The sequence below is a fragment of the Hetaerina americana genome, unplaced genomic scaffold (assembly GCF_022747635.1).
Source record: "Hetaerina americana unplaced genomic scaffold, ioHetAmer1.1.p SCAF_15, whole genome shotgun sequence".
Taxonomy (NCBI): domain Eukaryota; kingdom Metazoa; phylum Arthropoda; class Insecta; order Odonata; family Calopterygidae; genus Hetaerina; species Hetaerina americana.
The window spans coordinates 11,311,464-11,335,517 of NW_027286625.1; the positions used below are offsets into that span (position 1 = coordinate 11,311,464).

At 36.0% G+C, this 24,054-nt stretch overlaps 1 protein-coding gene across 4 annotated transcripts in view; it reads right to left on the reverse strand.

Moving 5' to 3' along the window:
* Positions 1 to 5,528: 5,528 nt before the first annotated feature.
* Positions 5,529 to 24,054, reverse strand: part of LOC139686796 (serine-rich adhesin for platelets-like) — a 304,425-nt gene continuing 285,899 nt past the window's right edge. For 3 of the 4 annotated variants that reach the window (XM_071583840.1, XM_071583839.1, XM_071583841.1), the window contains 6 exons: positions 21,364 to 21,477; positions 19,366 to 19,401; positions 18,611 to 18,781; positions 16,741 to 16,902; positions 15,476 to 15,549; positions 5,529 to 9,023 (listed from right to left, as the gene is read on the reverse strand). In XM_071583840.1, the coding sequence (XP_071439941.1) occupies positions 8,891 to 9,023; positions 15,476 to 15,549; positions 16,741 to 16,902; positions 18,611 to 18,781; positions 19,366 to 19,401; positions 21,364 to 21,477 (690 nt within the window). In that variant the 3' untranslated portion in view covers positions 5,529 to 8,890. Of the gene's footprint in view, positions 9,024 to 14,651; positions 14,668 to 15,475; positions 15,550 to 16,740; positions 16,903 to 18,610; positions 18,782 to 19,365; positions 19,402 to 21,363; positions 21,478 to 24,054 lie in introns of all 4 variants that reach the window. The other variant, XM_071583843.1, reaches the window with a different exon arrangement.

A 24,054-nucleotide genomic window follows, 5' to 3' on the forward strand; every position in this document is an offset into this window, starting at 1 on the left:
GACACAATACAAATTTGAGAACAGTGGAGCATTGGACACATTCACCATGTTAAGAATATTATCTTTCTGGTTTCGGCTGACTATTCCTGGCAGGTATTGGAAGCCATCATCAGCTGAGCATCTGGGAGGTAAGGTAAAACTCCCATGACCATTCATTCTCAAAACCTGCTGTCATACCAACGTCCGAGCTTCTCACTGTGAATTGTATAGGGGGCCTTAATTATGTGCACACCACATCTCTGAGCAATTTTTACAAATTGCATTTTGAAATCACTCACCGCCAGGTAAAGTGAATCTGTGGTCAATTAAATATTTTGATCGCCATCTACTGATGGGGCCGGAAAAGGGGTGCGCCTCAAAAATCGTAATTTTCTGACTCCTTTGTTGCATGAGTAAAATGACTAGCAGGGCAATCCTTCCAGAGTGCCGCGCTATTTTAACGTGAGCCACCTTGTAAAGGGGTAAAACATCACTTCCTCAGACGCCCGTAAAGACCAAGCCTGGTGTATTCATTCGCTCCGCTCCCTGGGTTGCCTTTTTTAGGAGACCGGGAGCAGGGATAGAAGGTGTTAACACCCCATACTCGGCTAGCATCACCATAGTACTGAGTCATCTGGCTGCATGGGATAGCTGGGAAGAATGCCGGGAGAGAGGGACAAAACTAATTTGTTACAGAGTGAGAAGTTCTTCGGTCTGCAGTACAGCAGTGGCCAATCCTTATCACCGGCCAATTGAGCAATCTTCTTTTAGATATATTTGACTCGCGCATCTTTTACCTGCCAGAAAATGCAACCCCAATCTTCTATTTATACGGATGTATTTGCCTTAAAATATTCACCGTTTACTTAGAATTAACACAGAAAATCCACATTTTATAACCACGTTCTTTGGAATCCAAAACGACTACGGAGTTCTTTACACAGAGAGTTTTTCTTTCTGAGTCCAAAATTGTTTGTATTAACAATCAACCATTGGTCCAATGCTGGTTTAAGGGCAACATAGCAAGATCACTTAATGAATCACTTTTTGCTACACTTAACACAGGGTACACTTAATAATCTTAAACATAGAAACACTTAAACCTAATGCACAAACACTTAATAATCTCAAACATAGAAACACTTATTTCGGCGTGAGGGCTTGGGAAGCTTGCACTCTTAGAGCCCGGCAACGTCGATATAGAAATCGTCTGGCCTTATTATGTCTTTTACGTCCTTAAGGGACAACATTGGCCTCTACAAGCGTAGAGGGGAGTCTACATTGTAGGGGAACACATGAGGAGAGACTGGGGAACTAAACGGGTTCTCGACGGATTTCGGTCTGCATCCCTTTGAGGAGAGTCCATGCGAGGTGGATGCCCAGGATTCCTCAAATTCCCGCATGGTTGCATCCCACCAGCAACGGAACCGGCGCTCTTCGTACTGGTTCACCAATCCCACAACCTCTGGCTGGTTGAGATGTCCTGCGGGGGCGAGAGATGGCCTTTCCTCCGGGGGTCCTCCTTCGGGGGCGAGCCACCAATCTTCCAATGGATCGTCCCGGTCCTCCTCACCAGACTCTCGGGTGTTGCCATGCAAACTCTCTCCTCATGAGGCTCCATCGCCTCGGACGGAACTTCACTAACATTGACTCGCGACAAGTCTTTTCATCGCGGAAGGGTCTGGCCAGAAGTTTTCGTCCTCAGCGTCTACCCAGTTACTGAGGGGTGCCTGAACTTCCTCCCGAAATGGCACCACCTCGACTATATAGCCCTTTTTTAACTTTTGTTCCCTGCTACGAATGTTACAAAGTAATATGGGGACGGTGCCTTCAGGTGACACCGAAGCAATACTCGGCAGAATAAATAAATCTCTCTCGCTTTCCACGACTCGCACCTCTTCGCCTTCAGCCATCTGACTCTTTACATTCGACAACACAACGGATAACGGCGGTACTCTAATAGATTCCTCTAATATAATTTTGCTCGATCGGCCAATCCCATTACTAGCGCCGGTCTGAATTTCGCGAACTTTGCCATCGCACAAGGGGGCAACCAATCTATCCTCTGTTACTGGCGGAAAAACACAATCATCACCCGACTCCTTTATCCCAACCCGGGAGCCCGTGGAAACCTCAAAGACATCGCCAATAACTTCGTCGCACCGGGGCCCAACAAATCGATCCTCTGTTACTGGCGGAAAACCACAATCATCACCCAACTCCTTTATCCCAAACCGGGAGTCGGTGGAAACCTCAAAGACATCGCCAATAACTTCGTCCCTAGCGGTGCAGCCTGATTGCGACGCGGGTGGCACCCTATCCATGATTCTTTCGGCCTTCGCCACCTCTGCTAATTTCTCTGAATCCTTATTTAGAGATCCGTTATCCTTATTCCCATCGTCCCTCGCTGTCGATTCCTCCATCGTTACTTGAAAACAACCTCCCTCCATACTATTATTTATTCGCGAGTTACATTTCATTATCTCTGCCGGGAGAGCACTTTGGTTTTTAGTGTCGCTTATCGTTTTTTCCTCAAGGAATACTAAATCATACGTGGCCATTTGCGAATCATTGCCATTAATTATACCAGAAATGAAAGAATCAAACGCCTTGACCTCTTCCGAAACTCCAATTTCATGGGCACCTCTGGGCTCGTTTATCTGTGATGTTACGGTATTAGATTTTAGGTTCGTCTCGTGTCCCTCACCCATTCTTATTTTCCGTTTATTGAACGATATACTTTTCCCGTAACGAACCATAAAATCAAGGCCTAGAAGACCGTCATAGCTCGTTTCCCCCAAATCCACTACTAAGACGTCATGGGGATATAATTTATCTTCGATCAAAAATGGCACGCAACTCTGTCCAATGATTGGTAAGGGATGACCTGACGCGCTTCGCACTCGAGAATTGTAATCAGAAATCTTTAATTGGCCAAACGGAAATTTTTTATTATTAATGATGGTAACGGCTGCTCCCGTGTCCACTAGAAAATTGTAATCTTTCCCTAAAATTTTCACTATTATTGTCCATCCCGCTTCTGGAGTGACCGCTAGAATTAAATCTGTCCCGACCTCCCGGTCGGGAGATCGGCGTTTCCCGCCACGATGGGATTTTCGCGCCTCGGGCAGCGTTTGGGAAGATGGCCAGTCTTTTGACAGATGCCGCATATCACGAGCGGGCAATCTGTAGAGAAATGATTTTCATTACCACAATTAAAACACAAAGACGGCCTCGTTCCCCTCTCACTCTGTCTACATGCTCGAGCAATGTGACCGGTTTTACCGCAGCGAAAGCAAACGCGTGCGCCGTGATTATCCTTTGGTGCCCCTCCTTGCACCGGGGGAACCGATCTTACTTGGGAACCCCTCCCGACAGCCTGCGCGGCGTTAATTTGTTCCACGGGAAACTGCCAACCTGCAACATTTGGCGGATTCGCGTGCATCCCTGACCAAGGCGTTATATTTGGAGACGGCGGCCACCTATGGGGCGATTGACACAACCACGCATGAGACTGTTGAGGTGAATTTACTTCTCTATTGACGGCGTAATTTCTGACGCTAGCTTCTTCAACGCTTGCGAACCCTTCTGCCTCAATCAAGTTCGTTGGATTACGCACCAACACAAACCTGCCAATCTCTTCCCTCAGCCCAATTAAAAATTGCGCGAGAAGTCTACCTTCAATCATTCTCTTCGCTGTTTCTGAATCAATCTCGCCCCATGACTCGCGTAGCCTACGGGCGACATTGCGCAATCTGGTTGAAAATTCTGCGACGCTCTCCAGCGGTTTTTGTACACAAGTGTTAAATATTTTTTCTAACATGATTGGAGAGGCCTTAAGGGAAAATCTCCTTTTGAGATTAATGGAAAAGTCCGCGTATGAACCTAATATGTGATGATTTGCAGAGACAAAATCCGCTGCGGTTCCTCCAAGCCGAAGTTGAGCGACTCCTAAGGTCTGTGCCTCATTCCAACCACTAAGATGACTTACAATACGAACGCTTTCCAAAAATTTGTCAACCCCTATCTCATCTTCACCGCTAAACGTTGGAATTAAATGAAACTGGCTGCCAATAGCGGCGGTTTGCGCAGCTTCTCCGCAAACATTTTGGGGGCTCGTGCTACTTCCTGGCTGTTCTAACACATTAACCGAAGGTGTGAAGTCGAGTGTATTGCCGAATTTAAATTCAGGGACGGTTCCTTGATAATCGAGAAAAGGGTTATAGTAACCAAGTCTATGAGGGTTAAGGCCATCCATCGCGAAATTTAATCCAATACTAATTACGTTAAAATTTTGAGGGTGCTTAATTAATTTATTTTTTCATACTCCGAGTTTATCCGATACCAACGGTGGGCGCTGGTTGGGCTAATTTTCCGATTTAAAAAGGTACACGGGAACATGAAAATCTATGATAACTATCGCATTCACTGAATAAATTACCAGTCCAACCGTTACCCCACACCTGACACCAATATGTCGCAAGGGGCGTTCCTAAATGGTGCGACACAAAGGGTATCGGGGAAAGTCAGAGATACTACACCGAGTCTTACCCAAACAATCGTTTATTATACAAAATACAGTTGAAATGCACCATTTACAAAGTTATACGCAATTTATGGATGGCTAGACCCTCAGTACACCAACGCGCGTCCGTCAGGAAGGGGGTATGGCAGGGCGGACGCAGTCACGACACGCATAACCTGGGCAGAGCCCTCGTCCGAAGTTGAGTCAGAAAATAGGACACGCTGTCGCGACAAGCGCAACATAGCCGAAGCATCGTGCCCTACCGGTCACCGCCAGATAACCAACTGACCCTTACCTGGGAAAGGGTGTAGGCAGGTTGGACGCGGTCACGACGAACGTAACCTGGGCGGAGCCCTCGTCCAAGATGAGTCAAGAATAGGACACGCTGTCGCGACAAGCGCAACACTGCCGAAGCTTCGTGCCCTACCGGTCACCGCCAGATAACCACTGACTGCTTTTCGCCCCGCGATCAGGGCTTTTATACCCAACTTTGGAGCATTGTTGTTGGTCACGTGGGAGTTTTGGGGAAAAACCCTGAGGAGGAATACTATTGTTGTTGATCGCTTGGAAACATTGTCGTTGGTTGCTTGGGAGTTTTGGGGAAAACCAGGGAGGAATACTATTGTTGTACACCTGCAACAGTGCGTCGTTGATTGCTTGGGGTGGGTAGTCGGAGGAGCCAGGAAGGGAGAACCATGTCGCATACTTGCGACACTACACATACACTTGCATGTATTTTTCTAGAAAGACCCATGTAGAGTTCCATGTGGTTGTGGGTAATGGAAACAAAAAAAAATGGTTCAAAATCAACAAGCTAGTTTGGAGTTAAGCTTCTATTTCTCTTTAATTAAGTCATATAATGAAATATTGTTACAAGGTTAATGAAACAATTTCTTTACTTCACAGTATTACTTCTTACGACCAAATTAAATTTGCATATACTTTTACAACAAAGAAGACTCACAGTATATGTAAAAGAAGTACACATTTTAACCAATATTCACAAGCCAATTTTTGGTGGGAAAAATCTATTTTTTGCAGAGAATCCAACTATTAATACAGAAAAATGATTGGGTTTTATGACCTGGGAAAATTATTTTTACATCCTACAAATGAACTTTAGAATGCTGATGACTTTGGCAATTTTTATCACTATGTTAAGTATTTGATTCAAATATTGTCACCAAATATGACAGGTGTACTTTTGCTATAGTAGCTCAAACATGAAATAGTGGCATAACTACCTAACCATAGGGCCTTCAACCCATTGTAGTTACACCACCATAGAGAAAGTTTTTTTTTAACAGGCTTATGAATTGAATATTTGATAGTGTGATCAAAATTCATGAAGTTGAATTATGGCTGTGTATTACAATTAACTCCCAAAGTAATAATAAAAGAGCAAGTAAAGTATTGCTAACTTATCTCTCCCAATGCAAATATTAAGTATGAGCACCAAATTTAAACTGGCAGTGCTCCGAATCACCCAATCATCGAGTTGGAGATGAATGTTTTGCTGAGTATATCAATTCTCCCAATGATGAAATTTCTGAATATTGAATAGCAATCATTCGACAGGCATTTCTAAATCCAATGGACATGACAGATTAAAAGAAAACTAGCAGGAAAGCTATCCAATATAGTACACCATGATTAAAACTCATGAAAACAAAAATATTTGTGCTTTTTCATGTGGTGTGCAATGAACTGACAACATAGGACACCCATGGCCACACGGGTATTAAAAAAAAACACTTGTAAATACATTTACACATTTCTCTCTCCATATGCTGACTAGTCCTGAAGATGACATCAGTTAAAAATCACAGTTTTATGGACTTCTTTTCACGATTTAGGATTTCCTACTATGTTCCGAATCATTTGTGAGTTATCTTCAGGATAAGACCACCTTCCTGCTCAGATAATATGCAAATTAAATATCCATGCCAATCAAAAGTGTTCCACATTGTATTTCTCAGCCAGCTGATTTAGAGGAACCAATCTTTTGAATGCATTAATGATTAATCTATCCAGTTTAAGATTGGCTTTAACACCCACAAGTAAAATGTTATATTTCTGGCTTCGCTTAAACATTCATTGCAAAACTGCAAAGACAATTCTGTGACTCTTTCCTCAATGTAATTGCTCATTCTCAACAAGTGCTCAATTGACGACACATCACAAAGAAATAAATTATACTAAAAAAAAAGGGAGGACCATCCCACTGCAATGGATGACTGCTGAGGTCATCTGTTTTTTTTTATAATGGAGACTAAAATAATGATTCATTTATATTATATACAAGTTGAAGCCATAGTTAGTGATTCGTTCTCAGAGAGATGATGGATTTTTAAATATTTTTATAAAAAATTATTATATGTATTAAGTTCCCCATTATTTTGGAAGCAGGAAGATCACATTCATCGCATTTTGCATACACCCCAGCATACCTAAAAAAATAGTGTGGGCCACCCTTGACAAATAGAACAACTAAACACTTCATACACAGACAACACACTTTGGCTAAATAAATTTCTAATTTCCACAGAAAAACACACATGACACCACGACAAAATATTCAAAGGTTTTATACTTTCCGATTTTTTAATCCAATCATAAATATAATAAAAACTCTGTAAATAAGATTAATAATGTAAGAATAATCTTATATCCATTCATCCTGCTGGACCAAAAGCATTTGCCTTCATCAGAAGTCAACAACTTGCAGTCGTCAACGCTCTGAATAAAAATGAAAAGTGGCATAATGGACACTTTTAGGCCTATGTACAAGTGGCATAATCACCGATGAAAATTTTATGTACTGATACATTAAAATAACAATATACTGGGATTTTTAAAAGAAAATCATCACAAGGCAGAGAGGTATTTTAAAATTGTCATCCACCCTCTTCACCATAAAATTAACTCACACCAGAAGACTTGCAAACACACACCCATCAGAAAAACACATCAAAAAGTTGTTTTATTGGAGAGGGAAATGCTAAAATCATGACAACTGTTATATTCATGACTTACACAAGGGCAAAGGACGAGTCGTTCTTGACCAAAACATTTCCCCAGGATCAGACAATCTAACCTCATATCACTGTAAATTTCTGATGGAAATACTAAACAAGTGGAACCTGGCCATTTCTATGGAAACAGACCCATCGTAACAACTCAATTCTCTCGACCAAACCTTTCTTTCCCTTTTATTTTTTACTGGGTTTTCCAGCCCTTGGCCACTATAAGTACTCAAAGACAGGCGACATAATTTTGGGGGATAAAAACTACACAAACTAAGCTTTTTTGCTTTGGTTACAACCTACATGACATTGATTTTACAATAGTATAATTTGAAAGATTAAATGAATAAATGCTCTCATGATTATTTTTTTCAAACTGAAAATTGGAAGTCATAAATTAAAAATAGAGAAAAACAGTGGGCACGTAACAATTTAAAAATAAATCAACCAATAACAGGTGAGAAATGTACAATAAAATTGTAGTAATTAAAATGCTCTTATCACAGCAAATAAATTCATGGGAGTTTTTTTTTACTTGAACTAGCAAGTTTTAAAAAGGAAATCAGTCTATAATAAAAATACATCAACAATGAATGTCAATATATGTACATAAATTTATGTCTATGACTCTGCACTAAACAGCAGCATATAATTGGAATGACTCAAAACATTTTCATGATTCCAGAAATATACGATGAGGCATTTGATTGGAATATATCTCCCATAAAAATCTTGTGCTATGCATAGGAAAAAATCTTGCATCCATGCTCATGAGATCAGAATTTTCTGGAACACTAAGTCTTCTCCTCCTTCTTCTGTAACACATGGTGGCAAGAGCCAATGCATACAGCAATGGACTAGGCTGGGAGTTCAGCGACGCATATTATCCAACCAAGACCTTCCCTCAATAAATACATAATTACATATTGCTGCAAAAGAAGACTTCTCCTGCCATTTGAAAATAAATCTTAAATTGATGGGGTGGGAGGGATTAAAGTCTTCTAACTCAGTAGTCTTCTGACGCAGCACCAAACTCTCAATCGTTCCTTCATTTGCAATTGGGCATGTGTAAATACACAGCGAAGTCTATGAGGAGAAACATTTCACTCACAATTTTGAGACTTTTCAATGTAGAACAAAAATAACTGCAACTGATCATTCCACGCTGAGGCCAACTGATGATAAAAAACCAACTTTTAATTTTATTTTGCACTGGCAAGACCGAAATATCATGCATTCACTGACACTATCGATACTGAGAATTTTGTCCCCCCCCAGGGTGAGCATAGCAATGAAAAAGCTCAAATCCTCCACTCACACCCATGCACAACAACATCGAAAGTAAACTTTTCTCCCCCTTTCACTTCCAATGCCTGACGGCACTAGGCCTTTTCGACGGTGTAGATACTGGCAATCTTCTGGAAATGCCTATACCAGCCTTAGGACTCGGTAAAGCACTTTCACAAGTCTTCTTCTTGATTTCACTCAAATTGCTAGGAGAGAAGGAGAAGAACAAGATGTTAGTGTCAACATAGCATCAAAAATGGATGCAACAAAACTTCGGAATACTTCGCTCATTATCAGCTTGCTACAACACTAATTGGATGACCTTGAGGATCATTCTTGACATCCAATCACAGATTGATTCACAGTGGATTTCACTCACTTGGTTAGGGTTTAACAGAACACACATAACCTTCAGGCAAAAACTAGTAACAATACTCACAGCATTTCCACAACCATTGCAAGCATGAAAAAGAGGGGTAGGACCAATGTCTCTTGCCCTCCAAAACCATCTCAATAACCCATGCACAAATGATTAATCAATATAAACGCAAAAAGGAAAACTTTCACAATCAAATGACATGACAGCAAATTTTGGCCATCTACTTTTGTGGACATTTGTCTGAGAAATGTGAGGTCACCAAATAAGGCACAGTTTGACCAATCATAAAAATTTTCCCTCGAAATTTTATTCCTGCCTTTTTTTTGATTTAAAAATACCAGCAAGAAATTTCTTAAGTCACCAATGTAAGAATCATATCACAAATCTATAAAACATGAGTGTGCAATCGCAAAGGGCATTACAATCAGAATGAGAAATTTTGGGATTAAAAATTTCACAACAAATGGACAGCCTAACTTTAGGAAACAACCCTTAATTTTTAAAAGTATACAACTATTAAGAGTTAATAATTTTACATAGAATTTCTCAAATATTGGATTGCAAAACTTGGATCATGCAGTGAAAATTCTCCGCTAATGATTAATCTAAAATAAAGCATCACAGCCACATTCCAAGGCTTCATATATATTAAACTACATAGGAAGAGTGGTGATTTGTAATAATAGGATGACACTGAAACTCGATTAATGAATTTTCCACAATGACTAAGGGTATTTTTCCCGATGTAAGAATATGCAAAAAGATTTCTCCATGCATACATTAACCCAAAAGAATCATGCATTAAACTCAATTAGACAGTTATTGTTTGATTTCCTCACCATTATTGATGAAATTATTCAGAAAGTGAACTGTGCATGTAAAAGAATGATTATTTCTTTGGAATTAAGATGTCAGGACACTTGTTCACCACAAATCTTACTGGTCCTTTCTCCTTGATTTTATTTAGAATGTTATTTTTAATTCATTTCTTTCACTTGCATAAGAAATCTACAAACTCTAGAATTTTGGCACGCCTTAACATTCTTGACAATATTCTCAATAATTTTCTGGCTTTGTGCTCTAAGATACTGGTTGGACAACTACTTTTCTTCATAAATAGAACGACAGCAAATATGACTTTTCATTCTAAATTTACTTCTTTTCACTATGTGAACACTAAAGTACAGTTTTCTAAAATAATTTTTAAAAAAGAATCAAATCATCAGCTGAAAAGCAGCTGGCGACTCATTCACAGGGGAGCTCACAATTGATTCTTACTTGTAAATCATGACTTCACAAGGATACTTCACACTTTCAGGCTTCACTTCATGGAACTGTTTGATGCCCATGTTAAAAGAGTTTGTAATTTTCCAAAGACTTCTTAATTTAAGTTTGTAGAAAACATAACATAAAATTTAAGTCTGTGGAAAATTACAAAATCTTTTAATATGGACACTACCATAAGGAGTTAAAAGGCTATGAAGGCACTGAATTTGAAGAATTTGCGATGCAATGAAATTTTATGACAAAAAAAATAATAAAAAGATTCTCATAGAGTTTGTACTCAACTGGCGACTAGTATTCCCACTTAAACCCATTGCAGGAAGTCTAAAAGCATGCCACGCTTATTTTAAAGCCCATCAGCGATCTTAGTTATTTTACTGAATTTTACACACACCTGGAACCAAAAAAGTTATATCATTGTTACATTCAATATCATTTCTTGTTTTCCCAATAACATCCGTGACAAGATTATTGAGAAAGGGTGGATTAGTAGGGCGTTTAATAAATTGAATTCTCATTCCTAAAGGCTTGGTCAATTTATTGACCAGTGGTATTTTTAAGTTTGATTAAGTAATACTTGGAAAATATTTGTGCAACTCAAATTGTTCTACAGACTCTGCTACTGCAGACCATAAGAAATATAATTGGAGCACTTACATGCCGAACCTTTTCAATTTATCATTTTTCTTCAAATCTCCCAATGATTCCTAACTTTAATAGCCTATCATTCCTCAAAATATATGTACCAAAAATGTCTTCAGCAATGTCAATCTATCACAATCATGACTACACATTATATTAACTCAATCAACATTCTCATTCCAAATCAATATAAATGTTCGCAGTAGCTCACTATCAGGTGGTATGTAATTCAACTCAAAGATCTCCCAGTTTTGGCACCAGAGGAAGCAAAACCATCTGTGTTTATTTGAATAAATATGTAACAAAACTATTCTGTTAAACCTTTGGTTATATCTCCATTCTTGACTAGTTATTTTAAATATATAAAGCAGAAAATTTACACCATAAATATTTTGAAATATAGCTAATATTTTCCAGTGAAACCCACTTTAAGATAATATGTATATTTTAAAATTCACTGAGTCAAACTACAGCACATTATAAGAATTAAAAAAAGTTTATAAAGGTCATTAACATGAGTAATCCATTTGAGATAATTTTGAATTATGAAACATGAGAAACTTGGTGAGAAAAGCACTAAAGAAAAATAATTCCAATTTTACACTTAAAAATAAAATAAATGAAGAGCCAGAAATGGACCTTTTGAAAAAATTTAAATAGATACAATATCAAAAGTTATATTAATAAAGTATGAAAATATTCTCTAATAGTTTGAGGGTTATCTTCCATTTACATTCAAAGGATACGGTTACATAGTGCTAATATGTTTGAGTACAAGGTCACTCAAAACTGTATCAGCTCCATTTTAGCCTGCAATATCTCAAGAAATTCACAGTTTGAAAATAAGTTCAAGAGGAAGGAGAACATGTCAGTGTTACAATTAGCAACTGAAATGAATAAATACGCCTCGCATAATAGACAGTGCCTCTCCCTATGCTTGGGGTCTTTTAACCTTTAAATTTGCTGAAATCCCATAAATTCAAATCCCAGTGTCAGCATCAAGGTTTCCATAGTGCTTTTCATATGATTCTTTCCTTGCTGATTCATCTACTTATTTAATCAACCTTGATACTGCATTGAATGTAAATAAGTCTTTCCCACTTTTACAGATGCCATTATTGTCTAAAAAGGATGATTATCTAACCAAAACTTTTGGTAATATTTTAAAGATAAATAATCCCTTAAATTCTTTACTTTATCAATAATAGGGGTTCGAATACAATCACCAATAATAATGTATAAATATACATATTGCTCTTCCATTTGCTCGTAATTAGCATACAATATTTAGATGCTTAGGTGTCTGTTTTCTTATTAAAACATGAATTCTTTACAAAAAGGCATTAGGGTTTTAGAAAAGCAGTTATTTATCTAAAAAATAAATTAATACCACATGCTAGGAAATAAATCTTGTAGCATTAAATTCAGTATGGAATGCTAATATGCCATATATGTGTTTACTCCTGATATAACTACAGAATAAACACAACAAGTGTGTAATATGTACATGAATAGAGTAAAAACAAAGTTAAATAGCAAACTCAGAGTGGGAGATTGCTACTGCCAAGTAGCCAAGACTGCTATTTTAAGAGAATCATTCCTAAAATGCAGAAATTTCAAGGTGCAATTATAATTTACCATTACAAATTCTAAGAAACTAAAGGGGATAAGCAGTAACAGTAACTCAAATGTTGTGATCCACTAATATGCATTAAAATACAACAATGTCAAAGAGTAAAAACCATTCAACTTGACTGGGATACGGATACCTGGAGCATTGTATGCATGGCATTTTGTTGCTATACTTGCTCCTTTAAAGCCCCTAAAGTTTCGGAGTGTAAAAGAACACGTTGGTAGCTTAACTGCCTAAATCACTCAGCCAGACATCGAGGGATCTGATTTGGATCCCTGGCAAGGCAAATAATTTTTACCCAATGAAATTATTGCATTTCATTTGCCTTTTTTTGACCTGATCCCCTTGATTTCTAAATGCTTCAAACAAATAAGCTACTGAGGTATCCCCTTACAATAACATTCCAAGATCCACCTCCCACAGTGAATGTCAACAGACTTTTGAAGGATCAAGACGTCATTACAAATTACCATACATCCAATGTCACAAATAATCATAGGCTTGCATATAGTGCCACAGGCCATGAGGTTCAAGCCTAATTATCATTGCAAGGTTAAACTCACTAAATGTTCACTGGACTTATTATTTTAAAGGATAAAATAATATTTTCAAAAATTATAATATTTATACTGGTATTTGAGGTAGTAAACTGCAGAAATGAAATTAAATGCATATAAAAATACCTATACCTGCTTCACCAAATGCATTCTTGGTAGCCTATGAATAAACTGTCGCTATTTAATGTTTATCTTTAGCTGAATACTTAATTATAGCAATTAAAACCTACGTTTTTAATATATAGTGGCATGCATAAAACCTTATGAATACAAACTATAATATTTGAATGTCAGCTGGAAAAGCACTTGGATACTTTAATCTATCATCAAATGCCATCCCCAGAATCAGAAAATAATGAATTGATTTTCTCAAAAGAGACAAACCATCTATAAACCAGCATACTATACATAAATAATGGGATCAAATACTTATTTCACAATTGTGATCAATCCTAAGTATTACCTTTTTATTTGATATAAGTTTCTAGCTATGATTTTGCTCATTCAATATTTGATTATTCTTATTCAAAATAACATTTTTTTTTAAATCAAGCACTTGGAAATCCTATTAAACTTAAAGCATTCAATTTTCTACACAAACCGGGCATAGAAAATCACAGCATGCTGTTGCTAGAGTATAAATACACTTATTTACTACGCAAAGGACAGGGGTAATATTCAATGAAAAGGAGTTATACAAAATCTGTCATTAATCATCATTTTGAAACTCTTATCATCTGAAAGTTCAAATGAGATCAAATATAAAACACCTTCCACATGGAATATTAAAAATATGTGCATGTAATGTTTACACTTAAATGATGGATAAGCATTCATTAAATAACCATTCCAATTACTTTCATATCAGTAATTGAAACATGTGCATTGGTGTAATCTTAACTGTCCATCTCTGACCATTTTCACAAAGAAATCTTTCCAAAAATGATTTTATAATGATAATTTTTTCAATGCCCTCAAGGCCTTTAGACATTTTTTCAATCTACAAGGATGAGAGGGAAAAGCATACCCAAAATCCACAGTGCACACAAAGTTTGACCCAAAACTCTCAAAAGAAAGTACACTATAGGGATAACTCTTATTTTAAAATTTGTGTTTCCGGAGGCACAGTACATGAAAGAATTGGCTGGAGAAGTCAAGAAGGACACCACAGTGCCTCTTCTTATTACATACAAGTCAAATGAGTCTGAATGATACATCAAGGACATTAAGAACTGCGACTTCCTCCATACATTTGTATCAGGTGTAGAGCACATAAAAGATTGATTGTGGCCATACTTAAGGTACCCAGGACAAAGTCTAATAGGGTCACACACAATACCTTCCCAATCCTGAAGCTGTTGAATCCAATCAAATCAGAGGCAGCAGGTAAGAAGAAAGAAAAGACACAATTCCAAATTTAGACACAAGATTGTGAGTTAACAGTTACATGGGAAGCAATGGAATTCATTAGACAATGGAAAAATACAAACAATTGTTAAATCCAACAGTAGAGAATAGTAGAGAATAAAGTTTTGTTAACATTTCCTCATTCATATTTTGGTTAAGTTATGCCATTTCAGGAAATCTTTCTAGGAAAAAAATATTTCTATGGCATGAAGAAATTTTGAAATAATGCTGAGTATTTAAAAAACATCATGAGAAATAACTACTACGCATCTCCATAAGGTGATTACAAATAAGAAGTGGCATTTCCTTTACCACACCAATCCTTCTTGTTAGATCATGAGAATAATAATAAAAATATTTTAAGCAGATATTGAAAGTACAAAGTTAACATAAAGAATTTATACTACCTTCAATAATCTAGTGATTAAGAAATCCCTCTTTCAAATTAAGTAATAGCTCAATGATATGTAATGAACTGATTTTGCAACAAAATATTAATAATTTGAGGCGCTTAGACTTCAGAAATGGATGGCCAATGTAGAGAAAATATGAAACAATTGGGGAACCTACTGACTATAGTTAGTACATTCCTGTCAATGTTTGCCTTAAGGGTAGAGCCTTTGGTATGCCAAAGAAAGCACAAAAGATTCCTTTTTTTACATGGAATTTAATCAATTCCGTAAACACCTCACTTATCTCAGATAACCGGAAATCAATTTGGTTAAGCTGCTATTATTTTATTCAACATGTGCTCACCTGACTAGAGGCCCACCTCCACTGCCATCTGTGGGGCAGCTTTGTAAAATAGGACCCATGGACACAGGACGAATCTGGAACAAAAATGAAAAAACAAAACTTTCAAGGGGAAGGATTTAAAATCTAAAATGACTCCGTATAATAATGCTCTTATGGAAAACCAGGATATAATGCCCATAAAAGAATTCAGTTTAATCTCAAGTACTTTCAAACTTATGATACTCATTAGATGCTCAGAACAAATACTAATTTAAGATGATTTAGCAAAAAAATATTTTTAACCATATAAACAATGCACACACTTAAATAAATAATTAATTCACCTGGGTAAGACCAACTTTTGTATGAAAAAATATTTTAACATTTTGAGGAACAGTTAGCAAGATTACTATGATAATTAAAATATATACCGTATTTTCCCATCGATAATGCACACCCAGAACTTTGTAGTTATCATGAATTTGTAAGATACTGCGCGCCCAGGACTTCATAGTTATCTTGAACATGTATAGATGCTGCACATCTATATTAACATATATATATATATGTGCATAAAAATTATAAAAAGTTTATGTAAAAATACGTCTATATCGGGTGTGTGGGTGTAAAAATACATCTATGTTTTGATTTTTTCCATTTTCATTACATAATGCGCGTCTTCATTATTTCGATCATCTGAACATTTTTGTATGGATAACGAACGTGTTATCAATTGGAAACTACGGTACATGAAAATAAATACCTCAAGCTTTTTGTAATTCCAATCGTGAAAAAAGATTCTTTTATTTGTGACATGAAATTATCAGTAACAATGATATTTTAAGGCCACTTCAAGATCATACATTATAATCTCACCCACCTCTACACACATATTTATCCTGCTTAAGATCAAATTAATTTGAGAAACCTCCTGGTAATGTGTGATATATAAATATAACATCCACAAGCCAACTGCTAATTTTACAATCTGCCAAATCAGCCCGTTTCAAAAATAAAATGTATTAGTTCTTATTGGAAAACTAAATTTTGGTGATGAATTCTTTCTTTTGCACATAAAGTGATTTATATAAAATATTATCCCATCTCCATACATCACATCAATTGATAATAAAAGGTTATCCATGCATTTTATTTGTACATATTTCTTGGTGTTTGGTGTGACTTCTAGAATACAAATGCAAACACATTAAAAAAAAGACCGGCAGCTAGCATACCAGTACATATGGAAAACCATCTTCATAGATGCAGAAACACAGCATACTCACCCTTTCTGTTTGAGTGGCAACATTGCAAGATGCTTCTTTCTTTGGACTTGTATTCCCAGAACAATTCACAGCTCCATTACCACAGGCACACTTTGACAATTGTCTCTGAAGCAATACCTTTGAACGATTCACTTCTTCCAGCTGTTGTTGCAGAAATACCACCTTAAACAAATTATTACATTTAAAAAATATTATTACACACCTCCACAACTATATTAAAACTGGATAATTTAAAATAATAAAATAAGAAATTTTATATTTTCATGGCAAAGTAATTTAATATGCATGCTATAGCAAGGGCAAAAGTGATGTGAATGTTATTCTAAAATTCAATTTTAGCTCCAATACCCATATTAGAAAATGTGAAATATTTCAATGGGGTTAATCCATTCGCATTAATTAGGTCTAGAACACATGAATAAAATCACCAACGAATGAAATATTATTTATCCATTCTACAGCACACATGATATGTTAAATATAATACAATAATTACATACATTTTTGCACTATTTATTATCATAACTGTTACCAATAGTATTTTGCAAATGTGAAAAAAGACTTAATTCTAACTTATAAAATCTCCTGGTATTGTCTCATGGTTAAATAACAGCATCTTGTAGTTGAATATTAAGAGACCTGTACACTTAATATAATTCTATAAGTAATAATGGTCCATGTATTCCCTGAGAACATTTAATTACATAACTATTGCCTGCATTCCGTACAAACATCAGCATTCACACCTTATCTTTCCTACTGCCAAAAAAATTAGTTACTCGTCGTCCATGAGACTTAAAGTAAAAATAAAATGAATGAAATTCCACAATATACTTCATCATAGTACCATATAATAATTTTAATGACATTTTTTTCAGTACATGATTACTAAAAGGAAAAATAAGAAAAATTAATATTTTTTATTAAGAATGAAAATGAAACACCTCTCAATATCGAACTAGTTACCACATCTTCGTTCAATAAGCCTCAAAAGCTGATCTACGTATATGTGAAAGAAATGATAGAAGAGGCATGGGAAGAACTGGAGGTAGGACTGAAAGTCGGCGGGTAATTCGTAAAATCAGTTAGGTTTGCTGATGATCAAGCTTTAGTTTGGCAGTCAGCCAAATGGTTGCAAACATCGCTGAGTGAATTGGAAATTCAGTGCGACAGGTATGGGATGAGAATCAATATTAATAAAACAAAGGTTATGCGATTTTCTAGAAAGAAAAAGGCTAAGCTAAACATTAAAATAGGAGGGCAAAAACTAGAGGAGGTAGAACAGTTTACATATCTTGGAAGTGTTTTGGACCAACACGGTCAAAGAAGTAGGGACGTAAGGAGAAGAATTGCACTAGGCAAAGAGGCTTTCACAAGGAGGAGGGAGTTGATGACAGGGACTTTGAGTAAGGATATTAAGAAAAAACTCGTAAAAACTTTGATATGGAGCGTAGCTATGTACAGCGCAGAAACGTGGTCATTGAAGCAGGGGGATAGACGTAGACTGGAGGCTTTTGAAATGTGGGTGTGGAGAAGAATGGAGAAGGTGAAATGGACAGAGAAGAAAACAAATGAGGACATACTTGGTATGGTAGGCGAAGAGAGGGTTTTGTTGGGAGAAATCCTATGGAGGCAAGAAAAGTGGATGAAGGGGGTATTGACCAGCAGTGGGATGTTGAAGACTGTAATACAGAAGAGAATGCTAGGCAATCGAGGAAAGGGCAGGAACAGGATAGGGATGTTGGATGGGATGAAGAGATGAAGAGGGACCTGATGTAGAGTAAGTTGCTGGAATGTGTTTTGTTAGGAGTCACAAAATATTAATTTGTTAATTGTGCCCATCAAGGATGGACCCCTACATCTCCCTCACCTGTCTTCTCATGTCAGCTACCTCCTCCTGAGGTTGTGATGGAGGCACGTCCAGTTGTCCATTTGGCTGATTTTCCTCCCCATCAGAACTAACACCATTCCCTTCACCTAATGCAGTTGGGATTATTGTGGATGGAAGATCACTGTTGGCAAGGTGGTAAAACAGTCCATTCTGAAAGAACAGAAAGCAGAAGCATTATTAAATTTCCATTCTCAATTTAATGCAATGATTTGACTGAAAAACCATTAAAAAAGCCATATTCCATGCCACAGCTGATCAGTGAGTGTATGTGATAGCAGAAACAAAATAAAGTGACTTTTCAAAAGTTTGAATTTAACTTCTTAGACTTTAATTACACCAATTAGGGAAAAGTAAAAATAAATAAAATTTTAATAGTTATAATTGATAACGTTTTTCAACTTTATTATTCAGACATTAACTTCAAGCAAAAACACATAATTAGAAAACATATTTGCAGCCACAATCACATTTGTGCAATGAATGAATATGACTTGTTTGAAAAGATGTCAGACAGGGTAAGCAATATGCCACAAGAATTTTAATGCTCGGAGAAGATAATGAATTCTCACATTCTTACATGAAATAATCATTTTTTACTTGTCCACTTACTTTATCCAAAATTAATGACTTAACAGTTACGAAACTGATAAATAGACCACTCATTATTCAGTTTCAAATTGAGTCTATAGCTAAATATTCCAAAAATTTTGGAAGAAATATATTTACTATCTTACCTTTAATGAGCTGTCAAACGGATTCAGAGTCTCCGCCTGGAATAAAGTAATATGTCAATTTAATTTACTATGTAATAGAGATGTGGTAAGATATTATCAAATAACCATGATATCCCTTCCTGCGAGCACCAACATTTTCAATTTGGTTCATACTTGATCAGTAGAACATTAAAATATTCCAATGCAAATTTATCCTAATTTAAAATTATAATAATGTGATGAATAAATAATCTTCAAGAAGAACACTCGAACTCTTTAACTTATTCCCATTATGAATAAAATTTCCATGTAAGAAAGAGATAAACTAAGCACTTAAAAATTATACATTTTATAAAATGCACAACACTTGTATCTCACTTATTATTATTATTACCATATACTCAGGGAAAACTTTTCTCCAAGTTTGATTCATAAGGGGGTGTCAATGAAAACCATAAAAATGTAATAAACATTTGATTTCCCATGCTATTGGTCTGTAAGTTGGCAGTACTGTTACCAATGCTTTAAAGAATGACTAACAGGTGGCGGAATACTGCAGACAAGCAAAACACTGCCATAATATAGTTTTACAATGGATGCCCCGCTTTTGTCAGCTGAAGCAATTGTGATTAACAATCGCCATGTAACTGTGGATGAAATAGCTGCCAATTTGAACTTCAGTCATGGCTCAACACACAACATTAATCATGATGCGCTTAAATTTCACCAATTTTCGACAAGGTGGGTCCCACAGCATCTCACTTCAGAACTGGAAAGAGCTATGCGTAAGAACTTGTGAAGGACTTAGGTGGCTTGTTGATGCCAAAGGTGATGGCTTTGTTGCAAGAATCATTGCAGGAGACAAAACCTGGGGCCAATAACACCAAACCAAAACCAAGGGAGCAAGCAAGGAATGGCACTATCCCTCATCACCAAAACTGAAAAAGTTCCAAGCACAGCAATCTGCACGGAAAGTTATGTTCACTCTCTTGTGGGATGAACAAGGCATTATCTTGAAACACTAGATGTCAAGGAGAACCAACCATCACCAGTGCCTCATATTCCAATATGTTGAAAAATCATCTTTAGCCTTCAATTAGAACAAAGCCATGTGGACATCTGACTTCAGGTGTCATTTTGCAACATGACAATGCCTGACCTCATACTGCCCGTGCAACAGTCGCAACCATCACTGATTTTTACTTTGGTACTATTCCACACCCACCATATTCACTAAACCTCATCCAAAGCGATTGTCACATTTGGACCACTCAAAGATGGGACGGAAGGAAAGAAGTTTTGTTCCAATGAGTAGCTGTAAACACAATGACAAGAATTGTTTTCCAGAGGAATATATGCACTTCCTGTGCATTGGAGGAAATGCCTTGAACGTCAGGGCAACTATGTTGAAAAATGATACACTTGCGTTCCACTTTTGTTCAGTAAATCACACGAAAAACATATTTATGGTTTTCATTTAACTTGCCTACACAAGGGAAAAAGTCAACTATTAAATAGCTATTTTTATATATTACTGATCTAAGTTTCTATTAAAATTTTCCCTACGTACAGGGCCTGTACACAAACTTGATTTTCATACCCTTTCCAAATCACTAGAGGTGTTTTGCCTTGCATATTATAATCTAGAAGAAGTATAAAATTTTCCTTTAAATCTGATTAAAAATGCTACATTATTGGCAAGGTCTTTTGGAAAAGTAATATACACACTAATGCTTTGTCCGCATTGGTATTATTTTCTTATAAGATGGCTAACGATATTCATTAGAAAAAATAACCAGTGAAAATGCACCATTTCTCCATTAAATGAAATATCACATAATTAATTAATAATTGGCCTGGGATGGAGAAGGTTATTAACAACAATATAAAGGCAAGTAAGGTAGATATTCAGAGCTGGTTGAAATAGGGGTATTCCTTAGGTGCCAATTATTTTGCAAGTACCACCAGATTGGAATAAAAGGCAATTAATTGTACTGCAAAAGGTCCATTTAAACTCACCTCTTGTAGGACTCTCTTGAGCTTGAAAAGCATTGTTTTAATGCTTACAATATCTTGAAACATGTCCAGATATGTGCCTCGTTCAATTTGCACATACTCATTGTCACAGTTGGACTAAAAGAAATTCAAAGTAAAAATGGATTAATACCTAGTTCATCAATAGTAAGAGGAGAATATTCATGGCTTCAATTTTTAAATGCTAACCAAACGAGTATGTACAAGTGAGAATTTTTAGGAAAAATTTAATTTTTTAATTCTTCATTAAAAAATATAAAATATATAATCACACAATTTTTTTTATGCACGCACAGTGATGAAAAAAGGTTTGCAATTCAGGATTATTTAAAAACATATCTCAATATGGAAGAATGAAATGGATAGAAAGGAAAACAAACAAAGAAGTACTGCGCTTGATAGGGGAAGATGGAAGATTGTTAAGAGTAATTCAAAGAGAATAGGATAAGTAGCCGGCCCCGGTGGCGGCGGGGTAACGTCCTCGTCTGCCATTCCAAGGGTCGCGGGTTCGATTCCCGCCTGGGTGAGTTTCGCTCCATCTAGGGCTTGGGTGTTTGTAAATGTGACCATTGTTATCGTTGTTAATAGTTCGATGTAAAGGCCAAAATGTGCTGTTTTCGGACTTATACTGAATAAATAAATAAATAAATAAATAAAATAAATAAGTTGATGCAGGGCATGTTGAAGACTAAGATTATTGAAGAAGGGTAAGCAAGGTTTGAGGGAGAAGAGGTCAATCATTTTGGATGTAATGAACAGAAGTAGTAAGTATACAGAGCATAACAATGTTTTATTATAATTTATGGTTTCAAGGTATTTCAGTCATGTTAGAGGGAATTAAGAGTGCAGCAGTGCTGAATCCCAGAGTCTATATATAATCTACATAAATTGGTCAATTACAGCTAATAATAGCTACTAGAGAAAATTAAATATTAATTTTAATTCAGAGTTTGTCATGCATAATATAGGGAACATATAATATGCATAGAAAATTTAATTTTGCATAGGCCTACTTGAAATTTTATTATTGACCACAAATCTGGGGAAAATGGTAGCATATAGGGACATAATGAGAAGAATTAAATCAACAAAACAAGCATTCATCAAAAGGAGGTAACTGATGAGATGAAATAAAAAATAATATTCATAAAAGGAAAGAAATTCAAATGGAGCATTGAGTTGTTTGGTTCTGAAACAAGGGGGGGGGGGTTATTCAGTAACACCTGAAAATTGTCCATCTATGATGAAATAGTTGAGATGCCACAGCATTGATAGCTCCCAATTTTTGTAAATAAAATGAAGCATTCATTAAGACTTTGATGAGAAAATTTCATCATTTTCGAAGGTCTGCAATACTGAATAATTATTGAATAGACTCCAGTTTGGGGAAAAACAATAAGTGCTAACTGGAGGCTTTTGCTTAGCAAGTGTGAGAGACAGTGAAGAAAATAACCAGGAGAAGAAATCAAATGAGGTGCCGGACATGGTTGAGAAATAGAGAAAGAAGTGAGGAAATTCATGTGGAAAGGGAGAAGATAAAAATACAAGTAATATGCATTTGGATGGTGCTGTCTCTTGTTATTCGTTAAGTTTATAATGTTTGTTGGATGTCCAATTTAATTGACGTGATACTCTTTTGGACTAAATGGAACTGTTTAGAAATCTATGGTAATTGCTCAGAAATTGCTAAAATATGACCTTAATTGGTTGACTACCTATATTAATAAATAAACTATTTCTGAGTTTTTAAAATGGTCATTTTTCTTTTTTTAACCATATATTGCAAGATCAGATGAAAAATATTCCAAAGAAATCCAAATTTAGGGTTAAATTTTACTTGTTCAATTCTTACATTTTCCCATATTGGTAAATTGCTAACCCTAAATGAAGGTGTGAAGTGATAGATTAATAACAGTAAACCCTATTTTTGTTGCAGTCTAGAAAAAGATTTAAAAAAAGAATTTGGCATGACAAATTTTATTTCAAAAATGTTCACTGCTTAGAATACTGAAGTGGTACATTACAGTAAAAGTTTTAGGAATGCACTCAGTGTTCAATTATTTCCAAAATTCAAAGACGTTGCATATGAAAACTATGTTATTATCACCAAATTTGAGAGTGAATTAGAAACATATGCTATCCAAAGATTACTTATTAATAATTATATTTAATAATTTTATTATATTTAATCATTGAAAGAAACCTGTCACTAGAAGCAAAGTTTTTCACTTGAAAGTGTATAATAGTTACAGAAAGCACATCAATAAACATTTTTACAACAATGGATCAAGTGAATTTTATTTTAAAATATCTGCAATAAATTAGTCAACATTTAGTTTACTAAGGCTAAGTTTGCTATACCATAGAATTACCTTCACACTAATGCACATAAATACTACTAAATCTAATGCATTAAATATCATATAAAAGAATAAATCAACTATCATAAAATATGGTATTGATCTTGATGGATGTGATATTTGATTTCTACATTGTTCAGTCAATAAATTTCTACTCTCTATGACCATATGCTAAGCTGCAGCTGAAGATGTGAGATAGTCAACAATGGAAGATAGATATTCATCTGCTCCCTAATATGAATTTCCAAAATATTCCTGCTGATAGAAAAAAGTTATTGGGAAGCTAAACAATTTCAATTCAAAGATAATCTATGGG